This window comes from Magnolia sinica, chromosome 10 (assembly GCF_029962835.1).
Source record: "Magnolia sinica isolate HGM2019 chromosome 10, MsV1, whole genome shotgun sequence".
NCBI classification, from domain to species: domain Eukaryota; kingdom Viridiplantae; phylum Streptophyta; class Magnoliopsida; order Magnoliales; family Magnoliaceae; genus Magnolia; species Magnolia sinica.
In genome coordinates this window covers 40461434-40475960 of record NC_080582.1, presented here as the reverse complement: position 1 = coordinate 40475960, position 14527 = coordinate 40461434, and the positions used below count along the sequence as shown (strand labels likewise).

At 38.4% G+C, this 14527-nt stretch overlaps 1 protein-coding gene across 1 annotated transcript in view; it reads right to left on the bottom strand.

Moving 5' to 3' along the window:
* Window positions 1–1194: 1194 nt before the first annotated feature.
* The window catches only part of LOC131258327 (pentatricopeptide repeat-containing protein At1g74850, chloroplastic), a 48843-nt gene continuing 35510 nt past the window's right edge, over window positions 1195–14527 (bottom strand). Inside the window, exons 3-5 of the mRNA XM_058259572.1 lie at window positions 2351–2665; window positions 2037–2144; window positions 1195–1612 (exon numbers count right to left, since the gene is read on the bottom strand). Coding sequence (XP_058115555.1) covers window positions 1279–1612; window positions 2037–2144; window positions 2351–2665 — 757 coding nt within the window. The 3' untranslated portion in view covers window positions 1195–1278. The remainder of the gene's footprint in view (window positions 1613–2036; window positions 2145–2350; window positions 2666–14527) is intronic.

Here is a 14527-nt window from a genome sequence, read left to right as displayed (position 1 = left end):
ACGCTTAGATTAAAATCTCATACAAAGAAAATCTATTATGTGCACTTATTATATATATATATATATATATATATATATATATTATTATGATTTATAAGTGTATATTAACATCTTTTTTAACAGCCAATGAAGTTTCATTAAAAAAAATTAATTGACTAATTTTTCAATATTTCCCCATGTTTTCCAAAAACAATAATACATCACGCAATACAACTTATATATCCTAGGTGATAACCAATATGTATCTATATCCCAAAAGTGGGATACATTATGCAATAAAACTTGGGAAAACATTGGTGAATAGGCCAAGCCTAGGGTCATCTTCAGCCAGGTTTTGAACTAATTAGGCTAGACTCATCAAAATTTTGAAGTTGCTAGGCCAAAGCCCAACAAATTGACAGCTTTTTTATTTGTTTGTTTGTTTCAGAATGGCATGTAGGTTGACTCGCTTGGTCCTAAATTGAGCTGGGAATTGCCAGATTTAGGGACTTCCCAAGTCGGACCTATTTGCACTACAGACTCATGATGTTAACTCAGATGAGTAACATCCAAGTTGGATGAGCATCCAAGTTGGATGAGTAGCCAATCCATGATTGATGGCCCTATTTAAAAGACCCGGATTGATGGCCCTAAGAGAAACACCTAGCCTGTCAACATTAGGCTGCCATTTTGTGAAATGTAGAGTCTCGCTAACTTCAGTCTATTCACATGCAATCAATCAAATCGCTAAAATCATTTCGTATAAGTAGATTTCAAATTATAGTCTGGTTGATTCAGCCCTGCTTTTACGGACAATAACAAAAAAACTTGGCTACTCTCGCAGAGTGTGATGGATGATAAGCAGGCACTTGGCAAAAATGGTAACAACAAAATCTTCCTACTCTTGGCTAGAAAACACAGCAAAAAGGTTGACTAATACTTCACTGTACACAAAAAAATACTCTCTACCAAAAGAGCAAAACAAATCAAACCCTTGTATTTTCCTCTTTTATCCATATCACTGAAACTCATCCCAGTTTCCAGCGCAACTTCTACCCAAGGTATATCAGCCTCTGAAGACCTGATGCATCCCCTATTGAAACCAGTACCTTCAGTTAACCATGGATTCACTTTTACAAAGGGGCAGCTGGGCAACCTCCATTTCAGTTGATTCCAGTCCCACAGCACCTTTTGATTCCCGGTCATTTTCTTTCGTAAGCATCTAGAGTAACAAAACAAAAATCCCATCTGCCAAACAAAAAAAAAAATCAACAACAAGAAGTAGAAGATTTCCTCCACTCATATTGCAGTCGCTAGAAGCTCTGTTCTTGTTCTAACATCTGTTTCAGAATCTGATCCTATGACATTTTCATCAGTTCCAGTCTCTCTAGTGAAAATTCTGGTCCCAGGAAGTGGAAAATCTGAATTGGTAATGGTGACCAATTCCAGCATAGCTGCAGATTGTTCCGGATTCGAAAGAAGACGTTTCAACTGAGGCCTGTGGCAGATGATTCTTCCCTTGTTCCATCCAGGAAAACAGAATGATGCTGATACGTTATCCTTGAGGAATGAATAGGCCGCTTTCGCCACAGGAAACCCTCTTGTTACAGAGCTCTTCTCCATGTCCCCGCGTCTGCTTAGGAGAAAGTGCCACCATCAGTAACAATATATAGAGGAATTATATGATCTGCAACCAGAGGATATAAACTGGATACTGGGTTCTCAATAGTCCTTGTAATCAGAACCATAGATCTGTTAGGCCCCAATCATGGATAGCGTGCTCCAAAATATGACAACTCAAACTGTTGTCTGTGGCCTGAAAATTGATGTTAAGGAGAGAATCATGGTAATGGTCCACGTTCAACTGGAAAGGACTGGATATTCTTGGCTACATCTTGCAATCTGGGGGATCTTGGAGGCATGGACCATACATGGTGGGGGCCAAACAGACCAATGGTCTGGATCACTGAACTATGTAAGCTGAGGGCTTGAGCATATTCTGCATTTTCTCAGGTCAGGTTCAAACAAGATGAGATTTAAAGTGAGAAGAGGCTTACACTACTACAACAGTCACCAGGTGAGGAAGATCGTCGCCATTTCTAAACATGTGATATATGTTATTAAGCCAAACAGAAATGGCTGTAAGAGCACCACCCACAGACATCCTGGAATGAGAATGAAATCCAATGTTGGTAAAAAGAGTGGAGTGAAAAAGCCATCCTTTGACAACCAACACCTGGTCAACGGTTCGAGTACCCATAGGTGGTGAAATTCCACTAAGGCGTGAGTGTGTGGGGGTATGTGTGCGTGTGTAAATTTTTTTTTTTTTTTTTAAAAAAGAAAACAACCAACACCGCATAGGATCCATTACCTGTGCACATCCACAGACCACACGAGCTTGCTTTGGCGATACAGTTCGGGAAAAAGCCCACGCTTCATTGCTTCACGGAGTACTCTTGCAGCCCGTTCCTTTTGGCCCAACCACCAAAGAGCTTCTAGAAGTGAATTGTAGAACCTCTGTCCCCAACCAACACCTAGGGAGTTGAATTTGTCAAAGACATACTCTACCATCTGCCAGTTAGAGTCATCATCATACTCCCCCTTAATCATTGATCCGATCACTTGATGAGGGTTGGAAACCCTATTTGTCTTCATTTCTTCCAACAGCTCATAAGCATTATCCCACCTGAAAAGGAAAAAAAAAAAAAAAAACACATTAGCGTGAAACAGGTTGCTGCAAAGGTGAAACTTGAAAAGACGAGGGTGGGGTAATTCTAGACTTCAATGGAGGAGGAATTCCAAATTTCAAAATTGAAAAGAGAAGAATTTGCTATACCTATTCAAAAAATAAATAAAAAGAGAGGCAAAGATGCAAGCTCTTTTTCTGTGGCTGGCTGGCTTCCAAAGGATAACAAAGTCAAACAAAAACATAATAAAAAAGAAACGAACGATTTATGGGATAGATAATCAGTTCCACCTCAATTGCCAAGTAAAACTTTCTTTTATGCGGCCCATTTTTCTGAGAGATTTCACAGTTGGTTCTAGAGAAGTCTAAAGCCACTGACATTTTCTTCACATCTGCCGTATTTGCATGTATATGCAACAATAGATTTGTTACTAACAATTACTTCTCAGTTAAGCTACTAAGGGCCTATTTGGTGTTGCTCATAACCAGTGTTCAAAATATCGGTATCGCACAATGTATAGCACCCTTGGGATACAGATACGTATCGGTTATCGCACAGGATATATCGTTTGTATCGCATAGTTTATCGCACTTTTTGGGAAACATGGGGAAACATTGGGAAAATGGTTGAATTTTTTAATGAAACTTTGGGGATTGTTAAAAAGGCCTTTAATACACACTTTTAAATCATAAAGTTTCAAAAAAGAAGTGTACATAATAGATTTCCTTTGTAGAGGGTCCTAAGCTATGCATTGTCCGATTGAACTAAGATAACTATATTCAGTATCAACCCCGTCCATCCGTTTTGCCATATCATTTTAGGACATTATCCAAAAAATAAAACAGATCCAATAATTAGGTAGACCATACCATAGGAAATAATGGTAATTGACCATTAGTGGACCACAAAAGTTTTGGATCAAGCTAATAATAGTTTTTTCTCTTCATTCAAACCATAAAATTATCTGGTAAAATGGATGGACGGAGTGGATAAAATACATGAATTATAGTGGGCTCACAAAGTTTACAAAGTACACTGCTCACTAGGGGATCCACTTCCCACCACACTGGGGGGTGGGGGTTCTTGCCAAGTTCCTTAGCTCGAAACCTAGGTGGGGCTCACTGTGATGTTTGTAAGAAATCCACCTCGTCCATTCGTTTTTTGAGATCATTTTAGCACTTGAGAACAAAAATAAGCAGGATCCAAGACTAAAGTGGGCCGCACTAAAGGAAAAGGTGGGTAGGAAAATTCCTACAGTTGAAACCTCCCTGGGTCGACAGTGATGTTAACATGCCATCCATACCGTTCATAACGTTATTCCTACATGGATGAATTGAAAATACAAATATTAGTCTGATTCAAAACTTATGTGGCCGTATGAATATTTCATGTGTGGATGTTCAATCCTCACATTTTTGGCACATTTGAGTATTAGATCCTAATCATTTTTTACGCCATGTTCTAAAATGATCTCACAAAATGGATGGACGGAGTGGATTCCTCACAAACATCATAGTAGGCCCCACTAAGGTTTCAAGCGCAGGAACTTCCTGCGGAAGGCTTTGGCAGGAAATCCGTATACGGACGAAATCGGATTGCGTAATGAGTTACTCAGTACCCTTTTATCGTGCTGAGTAAACTCAGTTGGGGCTACTGTGAATGTGTGTGAGTTATCCACGCCGTCCATCTGTTTTTCCAGCTCATTTTAGTGGTTGATCTGAAAATTGAAGAATGCCCCAAAGCTTAAGTGTACCACACCACAGGAAACAGTGGGAATAATGACTTCCACCGTTGAAACCTTGATAGGGCCCATAGTGATGTTTATTTGTCATCCAACGTGTTCATAAGATCACACAGACATGAATAAAGGGAAAACACAAATAACAGATTGATCCAAAACTTCTATGGGCCCTAAGAAATTTTCTATGGTAGAATTTCAATTCACATTCTTTCCCATGGTGAGGTTCGCTTGAGTTTTGGATATAATTCGTTTTTGGGATATAGCCTCAAATTATCTGCTAAAATGGATGGACGGAGTGGATAACATATTTAAATCATGGTGGACCCCACAGAGTTTACTCAGTACGCTAAGCGTGCGGAGTTGCTCAGTACGCAATCCGCATCCAGCGCTGACGCTCCTTAAGCTCAAGTCGTACCAACATTTCAAAGTTACATGCCCCACAATAATGTATTTATTATATCTACACCGTTCATGCATTTGGAGAGATCATTTTAGATCATGAACCCAAAAATGAGTCATATCCAAAGCTCAAGTGGGCCACACCACAATCAGCAGTGGGGACTGATTCTCACCATTAATACATTCGTAGGGCCCACATAATGTTTATTTTCCATCCAATCTGTTAATTAGGTCACACAGACCTGGATTAAGAGGAAAAATAAATATCATATTGATCCAAAACTTCCGTGACCCCCAAAAGGGTTTCAATGGTAGACGTTCAATCCACCACTGCTGTTTGCAGTGTGGTTTAGTTGATCTTTGGATCTGTCTTATTTTTCGGCTAAAGCCTTACGAAGAGCTCGCCAAATAGACGAATGGTCTGGATATAACACATACCTCGTGATAGGACCCACAGAACTTGGTGACGTCCATACAGTGGTGGTGTGCGGTACCCGATTTTCATAAAACAGGCCAAAACGACCTTTATTTTTACACAGAGAGGGTTCCGGAAGCCGGAACCCTAAACTTTCTCCCAAATCGCATCGTATCGGCGAGGATGTCTTTGGATTTCTCTCCAAAATTGGAGATTTTATTTATGGTACCCTAGGAACGATGCTTCAATTCGAATGGCCCACCAAATGGAAGCTTCCGATCATGGCGATCTCTTCTACAGGTACCGAAATCCAACTTCGAATTTTTTTTTTCGATTTTTTCGGATGATGACGTCAATGTCCGACAATAATGGAGAGGAAATCGCGCGATATCATCAAAATATCTTGCGATATCGACGATATATCAGCCGATATCTGGAATTTGGGGTTTTTTGGTATCTTCCGGGGGTTATCGCGAGTGTATCGTCTCGCAGGGGTACGATAACGATAATATCGGCCGATAGTATCGATATTTCGAGCACTGCTCATAACACAGTGTGGACAGCATTGCCTAGATGTGGTTATTTTCTGATGATTATAGTCAAGATGACAATGCATATCCAGTGTTTGGCAGTGACATGACCTATCGATATAAGCCTATGTGCACAGCTATCTGCTGTTTGGATGACCCAAATAACCATTTCGTATATTAAGCACACCACATGCAACAAAGTTCTACAATTGTATGAGATCTAGTCCATGTACCAAGTGGGTCTCCATCAAGATTTGGTGATTTGGACGATCTGTACCTTCTCACAACCATGTCATGTTTACCGTTGAACCAGGTGGCTTACCATCCACATTGAATCAATGATTTGGATGGTCTGGATTACCATACAACTATATCATGTGTACAGTTGAAACCAAGTGGCCCACCTTCCACAGCCGAGTCAATGCTTTGGACGGTTTGGATTGCCTTACAATTATTCAATGTGTACAGTTGAAACCAAGTGGTCAACCATCCACAGTTGGGTCAACGATTTAGACAATCTGGATTGCTTTACAACTATGCCATGTTTAAAAGTGACCTACCATCTACATCTGCGTCCGGGATTTGTCTAAATTGTTGTACAACTATGCCATGTGTACAGTTGAAACCCTCACCATCCATCACTCAGTCATCAATTTGAACAGTCTGGATTAACATACAAACTAGCCATGAGTATGGTTGCAACCTAGTGGCCCACCATCCATTGTTGTGCTCAGTGTTCGAAATATCAGTATCATGTTACATATTGCATCCTTGGGATACAGATACGTATCGGTCATCACACAGGATATATCGTTTGTATCGGGTAATTTATCGCACTTTTTGGGAAACATTGGTAAAATAGTTGAATTTTTCAATGAAACTTCAAGAATTGTTAAAAAAGAATACACATTTTTAAATCATAACATCTCAAAAAAGAAGCGCACATAATAGGTTTCCTTTGTATAGGGTCCTAAGCTATGCATTGTTTGACTGAACTAATGCAACTATATTCAAATTGAATGCATAACATTTAGAGTGTATGTGATGATCATTTCATTAAACACTCCTAAATACTTCGAAATTAGTCTCAATTGACAGCTAGTTGAAGGCAAATTTTGAAGAAAAAAAAATTTTAATATTTTTCATTAAAAAAAGATTTTTATTTTCCGAAAGTTGACGAGGACTTAACAAATCAGTAGATAAGCCCTCGTACATGCTTGATTTCAACATTGCATGTAATTTGGAAGAGACTAGGGAACTTTTGAATTTTCCCAGTTTTTCTCAAATCGGGCCACCTACACTTAAATTTTGAAATTAGAGTGTATGTGATGATCATTTCATCAAACACTTCTAAATATTTCGAAATTAATCTCAATTGATAACTGATTAAAGGATAATTTTGAAAAGAACATGGAGAACATGAATAACTAATGGATATCAAAATCAAAGCTCCAACTCCATGATTTTTCATGCAAAACATGAAGAATTAATGCATTTTTAACCATTTGTCACTAATTTAATATAATTTCCAAAAAAAAAAAAAGATCGGAAATTGAAAATGCTCACTGGATCGAACATGTAGGATATATTAGCACTACCTGTTCGTTTTGTATCTCACAGGTGAAATACAAGATATATCGGCCGATATATCCGATATTTAAAACATTGGTTGTGTTAGCAATCTGGACAGTGTGGATTACTTGTACAACTACCAGGTGTGTGGTTGAAACCAAAGTGGTCCACCATCCATGATTGAGTCAACAACTTGGACATTAGATTACTGTGCAAACTATGCCATGTGAAGGGTTGAAACCAAGTGGCTCACTGTCCATAGTTGAATCAAAGATTGGTTTTTGTGCTTTCTATCACGCTAGCATGACAGAAAGCCAATTGAGGGAGGTATTCGACCGTAGTTTGAAAGGGTTTGGGCTTGCTTAAGAATACTTAAACGATGGGGGTGTATTTGGATATAGGCCAAAAGGTAGGCTTTATATGTTAAAAGCCCTTTTTTAATTGCTAAAAATATATTTAACGTGTGGAATTCTAATTGTTCAAAAAAAAAGTAACAAAATTACTAAAAATGTGACAAATTGGAAAATCAACCAAATGGACCCCAATTGAGAGAGAGAGAGAGAGAGAGAGAGAGAGAGAGAGAGAGAGAGACCACTACCTTATAATACAACAAAAGAATAAAATAAAATGAACTGATGGTTTACCCCTTTTTCTTGATTTGCCCCAAAACGGCACGCACGCACACGCACGCGCGCGCACACACACACACACAGAGCTTAACAAAAATTCTGTGGATCATATTTCTGTGTATTAACAACTGCACTCAAGTTGTTAAACAAAAGAACATGAATTTGGTGGAGAAAACGAGATATGAGAATCGATTCAAGTTGGAATCTCAAAGGTGAGAATAGTTTGTTTAAATTTAATTTTTCAAAAGATTAACAAGAAAACAAGTAGAAACCCATATCTAACATTGATATCAAGCAAGAAATTTTGGTTTTGAAGGTGAAAAACAAAAGAAATTGTGGAGATCTGAATTTCTTCCCTTTTCACCCTTTAAAATCACAATGTAAGTGTGGAGAAAAAAGTATAGGCCGATCTACAGATGGCCCATACTCTTTCATTGTTTGGAAAAAAAAAAAAAAGTTTGAAGAGTTAAAATAATTAAATAGAATACATATTTTAAAAAAAAATAATGGAGATATGTGATGTGATGGGTAAACCTTGCATTTTTTTAATTAAATAATGTAAGTTTATTATTTTCGAGAGGAATTAGTTCGTTAACAAATATTTATTAAATAAAAATAATTATTTTTAAAATTAAAAATAATATCTAACGTGGAGAAATGGAGACCATTAATTATGGCCAATAACGTATAGCTGTGTCTCTTAGACAATGGAAGACAACACAGAGCTTTTTGTTATGTTTCTTCTAGTGATTAATCATGTGTCTTTTGACGTCTCCTAAAGTTTCAACTGAAAAATTCCACCATTTTCCCAAAGTTTCACTAGTGTTTCCCTTAAATTGTGATACATATTTCCAAATGTTTCCCACAATATTTCCATATCCTAAGGGTGTTATACAAAGTGCGATTTCAATATTTCGAACATTAAGACTGCTATTTCCCATTAAACCAACTCTTGCTCTAGAAGTTTCTAAACCATCCCCATCATAGTTACATGTTAATTTTCCCCAATCATCCCTTAATGTGATAAACCTATACCAACCAATTTATTTATCAACAAAACTCCAACCAGTGCTCATCTTCCATACATAAAAAATTTGATATTGATTTCTAATAGCAAGCTATGACGCCTATTAAAGAAAGCTTATCAACAAGGGAAAAAAAAAAGAAAGAAAGATGAAATTAATAAAGAATGGAGGAAACTTAATTCCATATGAAAACAAATAGGAAATTCTTCCAACAGTTTTCCAACACAATTTCACAACAATAGTTGTCTATTCAATAAAATGTCATCATCTTTAAAAGAAAATGATAGCTACCTTTTACCAAATACGCAAGGAGAAAAATACGAGTTTGCTGAGGAAACAGAGATTTAAAGCCATCAATATAAATATGGGAAATGCCTGAACCATCATAGAAACTAGAAAACTCAATTTCCAACCATAGAGAAAGCATTTCCTAAAACATGACATAAGATTTATAGACACGTAAATAGACTTCAAGGGGTTCACCCAAACATTTCTAAGAAAATTTCCATGACCTGGATTGCATAACATGATTGTTGTTGGGTGTTTGTTTCTGGCAAGCATTTTCCCAATTATAAACAGCACTTTCTTGCAGTCATATATTGGTTTACCCAGTGTTCGAAATATCGGTATCGCACAATGTATCGCACCCTTGGTATACAGATACGTATCGGTTATCGCACGGGATATATCATTTGTATCACATAGTTTATCGCACTTTTTGGGAAATATGGGGAAACATTGGGAAAATGGTTGAATTTTGAAATGAAACTTTGGGGATTGTTAAAAAAGACCTCCATACACACTTTTAAATCATAAAATCTCAAAAAAGAATGGCACATAATAGGTTTCCTTTGTAGAGGGTCCTAAGCTCTGCGCTGTCCGATTGAACTAAGACAACTATATCCAGTATCCACCCCGTCTATCTATTTTTCTATATCATTTTAGGACATTATGCAAAAAATTAAGCAGATCCAATAATCAGGTAGACCATATCATAGGAAACAATGGTGATTGACCATTAGTGGGCCACTTGAACTTTGGATATGCTTCACTTTTTGGGCTAAAATCATAAATTATATGGTAAAATGGATGGATGGAGCGGAAAAAATACATGAATTATAGTGGCCCCACAATGTTTACTCACTACGTCGTTCCCACCCCACACACGTGGATTTCCTGCGAAAGCCTTTCGCATGGAGTTCCTGCGCTGGGAACCCAGATGGGGCCCACTGTGATGTTCGTGAGAAATCCTCCCCTTCCATCAGTTTTGTGAGTTCATTTCAAGACAATATGCCAAAAATGAACCAAGCTTGAGTGGGCCGTGCTAAAGGAAAATGTGGTTAGGGAAGTTCCTACCGTTGAAACCTACCTGAGTTCGACAGTGATGTTTACGTGCCATCCATACCATTAATAACTTCATTCCAACAGGGATGAAATGAAATCACAAATATTAGCATGATTCAAAACTTTCATAGCCCATGAATATTTCAACTGTGGACATTCAATTATCATGTTTTCGGCCCACTTGAGCTTTGGAAACGGTTCATTTTTGACATCATGTCCTAAAATAAACTCACAAAACGGATGAACGGATAGGATTTCTCACAAACATCACAATGGGTCCCACCTGAGTTCCCAGCGCAGGAACTTAATGCAAAAGACTTTCGCAGGAAATGTGCGTCCGTCGCAAGCGCTCCTCCCGCTCAGGTTGTCTGAACGATTCAAAGTGAAATGGGCCCCACAGTAATGTATTTATTATATCTATATTGTTCATGCATCTGGAGAGAGCATTTTAGATCAAATGAGTAATATCCAAAGCTCAAGTGGACCACACCACAAATAGTTGTGGGGACTGATTCTCACCGTTAAAACATTTGTAGGGCCCACCATAACGTTTATTTTTCATCCAATCCATTCATTAGGTCACACAAATCTGGATAATGAGGAAAAACAAATAACATATCGATCAAAAATTGTGACCCCAAAAGGGTTTCAATGGTAGACCTTTCCACTGCTTTTTTCAGTGTGGTCCACTTGATCTTTGGATCTGTCTTATTTTGTGGCTCAAGTCTTACGACAAGCTCACCAAATGGACGAACGGTTTGGATATAACGCATACCTCATGATGGGACCCACAAAACTGGGTGACGACGTCAACACACCAGTCGGTGGTGTGCGGTACGGAAGCGGATTGCATACTGAGTAACTCTGTACGCTAAGCATACTAAGTAAATTCTATGGGGCCCACTGTCATTCATGCATTGTATCAACTCCGTACATCCGCCTTATTATATAAATTTAGGGCTTTCAACCAAAATTTAATCATATCCAAAGTTTAAGTGGACCACACCACTTGAAATGATGTGAATTGAAGTCTACCGTTGAAAAGTTCTTGGGGGCCCACAGAAGTTTTAGATCAAGATGATTTTTGTTTTTTCCATTCATCCATGTCTATGTGATCTTATGAACAGTTTGGATGACAAATAAACATCACTGGGGGCCTTTGAAATGTTTCAACGGTGGAAATCAATATTTCCACTGTTTCCTTTGGTATGTTCTACTTGAGCTTTTGATATACTTCGGTTTTGGGATCAACCCCTAAAATGATCCGGAAAAATGTATGGACGGCGTGGATAGACCACATACATTCAAGGTAGGCCCAACTGAGTTTACTCAGTACGATAAGAGTGCACCGAGTAACTCAATACGCAATCCGATTTCATGCGGACGCCACCCTATTCAAAAACCAGGGCCGGATGCCCTTTTTTTTCTAAGCAGAGGGGGTTCCGGCCCCAAAATCTCCCAAATCTTCGGATTCCGACCCCCAAATCTCCCAAATCTTCGGATTCCGGCGAAGATTCTCCAGATTTTGACGAGGATTTCCCCCGATGTCGCCCAAATACCCGGATTTCTTCGGATTTTGACGGATTTCTCTCCCAAATCGAAGATTTTGCTTGCACTAACCTACGAAAGAAGCTTCGATTGGAATGGCCCACCAAATGGAAGCTTTCGATGATGACGATCTCTTGTACAGGTACCGAAATCCAGTTTCTTGTTTTTTTTTTCGATTTTTTCGAATAATTATAGTTTCGATTTTTTTTTTCGAGGAACTCGCGCGATATCGTCGAAATATCGTGCGATATCGACGATATATCGGCCGACATTTGAAATTGGGATTTTTTGGTATCTTCCGGGGGTTATCGGGGTTGTATCGTCTCGCATGGGTGCGATAACGATAATATCGGCCGATATATCGACCGATAGTATCGATATTTCGAACACTGGGTTTACCCAGTGTTCAAAGTATTGGTATCGCTACAAGTTTCACTAGCCAGGGATAGGGAAACAATATCGATATCGCCGATAATATCGTTGATAACCAGAAATGCAGGGAAACATGGGGAAAATGGTGGAATTTTCAGCGAAACTTTGGGAGATGTTAAAATGTACATATTTGCCTATTTAGAAATTAAAAAATTGTAAAGAATACGTACATAACAAGTTTCCATTTAATGAGGCCTTAAAAGCATGTGTTGTTGTAAGAAATCAGCCCAACCATCCCATCCGGCCTATTTAACCATCCAACCTTCCATCCAAAAATCCATCAATATTACAAAATATCAACAATACGTGATATTTCACCCAGAAATCATCAATAATTGGAAAGGAAACGAAAGACTGTGGTCTCAATATTGCACATGTAACGATATCGATAATATCGAGATATTATCAATATTATCACTAACAAATTGAACACTACATACAACCATATACCCATGAAAAAATTGAAATAAAATTTTATCTAATAAACAAAATTTTGATGATATCAATACACTTGCGATATTATTGAAATATCATCGATACACTTTATGATACAAGCATTACCTAGAATTAACATAGTCAAAAATATTGGCGATATTGATGCATTGGCAATACAAGCGACACCTAGAATTTACATAGTTGAAAATATTGGCGATTACATTAGCGATATTAATACGTTGGTGATACTTAGCTATACATTGCTAATACTTGGAATTTCCGACACTACTAGCGTTATCGATATGCGACCGGTGTTATCGGTATCGCTGAGCTGGAGATAAAGATAATATCGGAGATAATTTAAACACTGGGTTTACCTTACATTTCCAAACACCTTTGTCATATCTTTCATCATTCCATTGTTCAAGTACACGCTCAACGTACATTTCATAGTTATCCAAGTGCTTGGCCTTGGATTACGGATATTAGCGCATGCAAGAGCCATGAAATCCACATGATGAAGCAGTAGATAGAATACTACCCATCTCAAGGCTCCTAGTCACACACTTCTATTTCAACTTCAAGACAAGAACTCCAAATAAATATTTATGCAATTGTAAATTCACTTATGTTGTGTAAATTCTTCTTCGTGGCAATGCATCAACAGTCCCCACCCCATGTAAAGGAGGATTGAGAACAACTCGCCAAACCAGTCGTCAAACTTTTGCCAAGCAACCATGAGTCAATATTGGCAAAATAGGGTTCTTAAAATGAGACCTAGTTGGGGAAACATTGGAATGCAACACTGGGATGATGATGATGCCACTGTGCCTAGAGTGTTTTCTTGGTTGTTAGTAAAGTCTTGATTCCTAAGCCAGGAGAAGTAACCTCTGGTTGCCAGGAAGCAAAAAAGCAACATAGAAGAGCATGGATACTGCCACTGCCGACTACTGAGAACTTAATGCAAATGTTTCCTAAATGAAATCATATTACTGAAGCATTGCCCATTGCAGTGACCAAGTGACACAAAAGTTTCACACAAGCTAATCAAGCTTGTCACAGAGTCGAAGAAAATTAAAACCGGTCAACGATGCATGCAAGAAAGGTACAATCTTGTAATACAAATTCAGTCATTATCTATGCATCAGCACATAAATATGTCCAGTCATTATGATTGTTATCCTAAACAAAGGTTCTCTTCGGTGGAAAATCCCTTGGTATCCGAGCTCACATCATCAACTAGGGGTCAAGGAATCAGAGGAACTGCTCTTATTCGGTTTTAATTCTTGAAGTTCCATTGTATTAACTGTTTCTTTGAAAGGGTTATGCATGCACGCATGCAGGCACACACGCACACACCACGCACACACCACACACACACACACACACACACACATATTGAGAGAACCTGTATGGGGTGTATGGCCTTTACGGGGCATAATGGGCCGTTATGGGTCATTTTTTCCGTAACAACCGTTACGGCACACCATGGATACAAGAGATTTCGCCATGCAAATAACGACCTGGACATTGTTCCCAATATTGTCGAAGCATCACCCATTTCTTTTCCCCCATACAGACCAAAGGGCTACCATAATCACCAACCGCCACTCTGCCCGATCGTGTATACAAAGGCAAACCCCATGGCCCACCTCCAATAAACTCTCCACCTAATTGGGCTTCTTGTATAATAAATGTATGTGTTCTTAATCTAAAAGCGTACAACAAAAGATCGAGTCTCACCAGATAAACTCATTCATATTCATGCATCAGCAACAACAATATGTCATA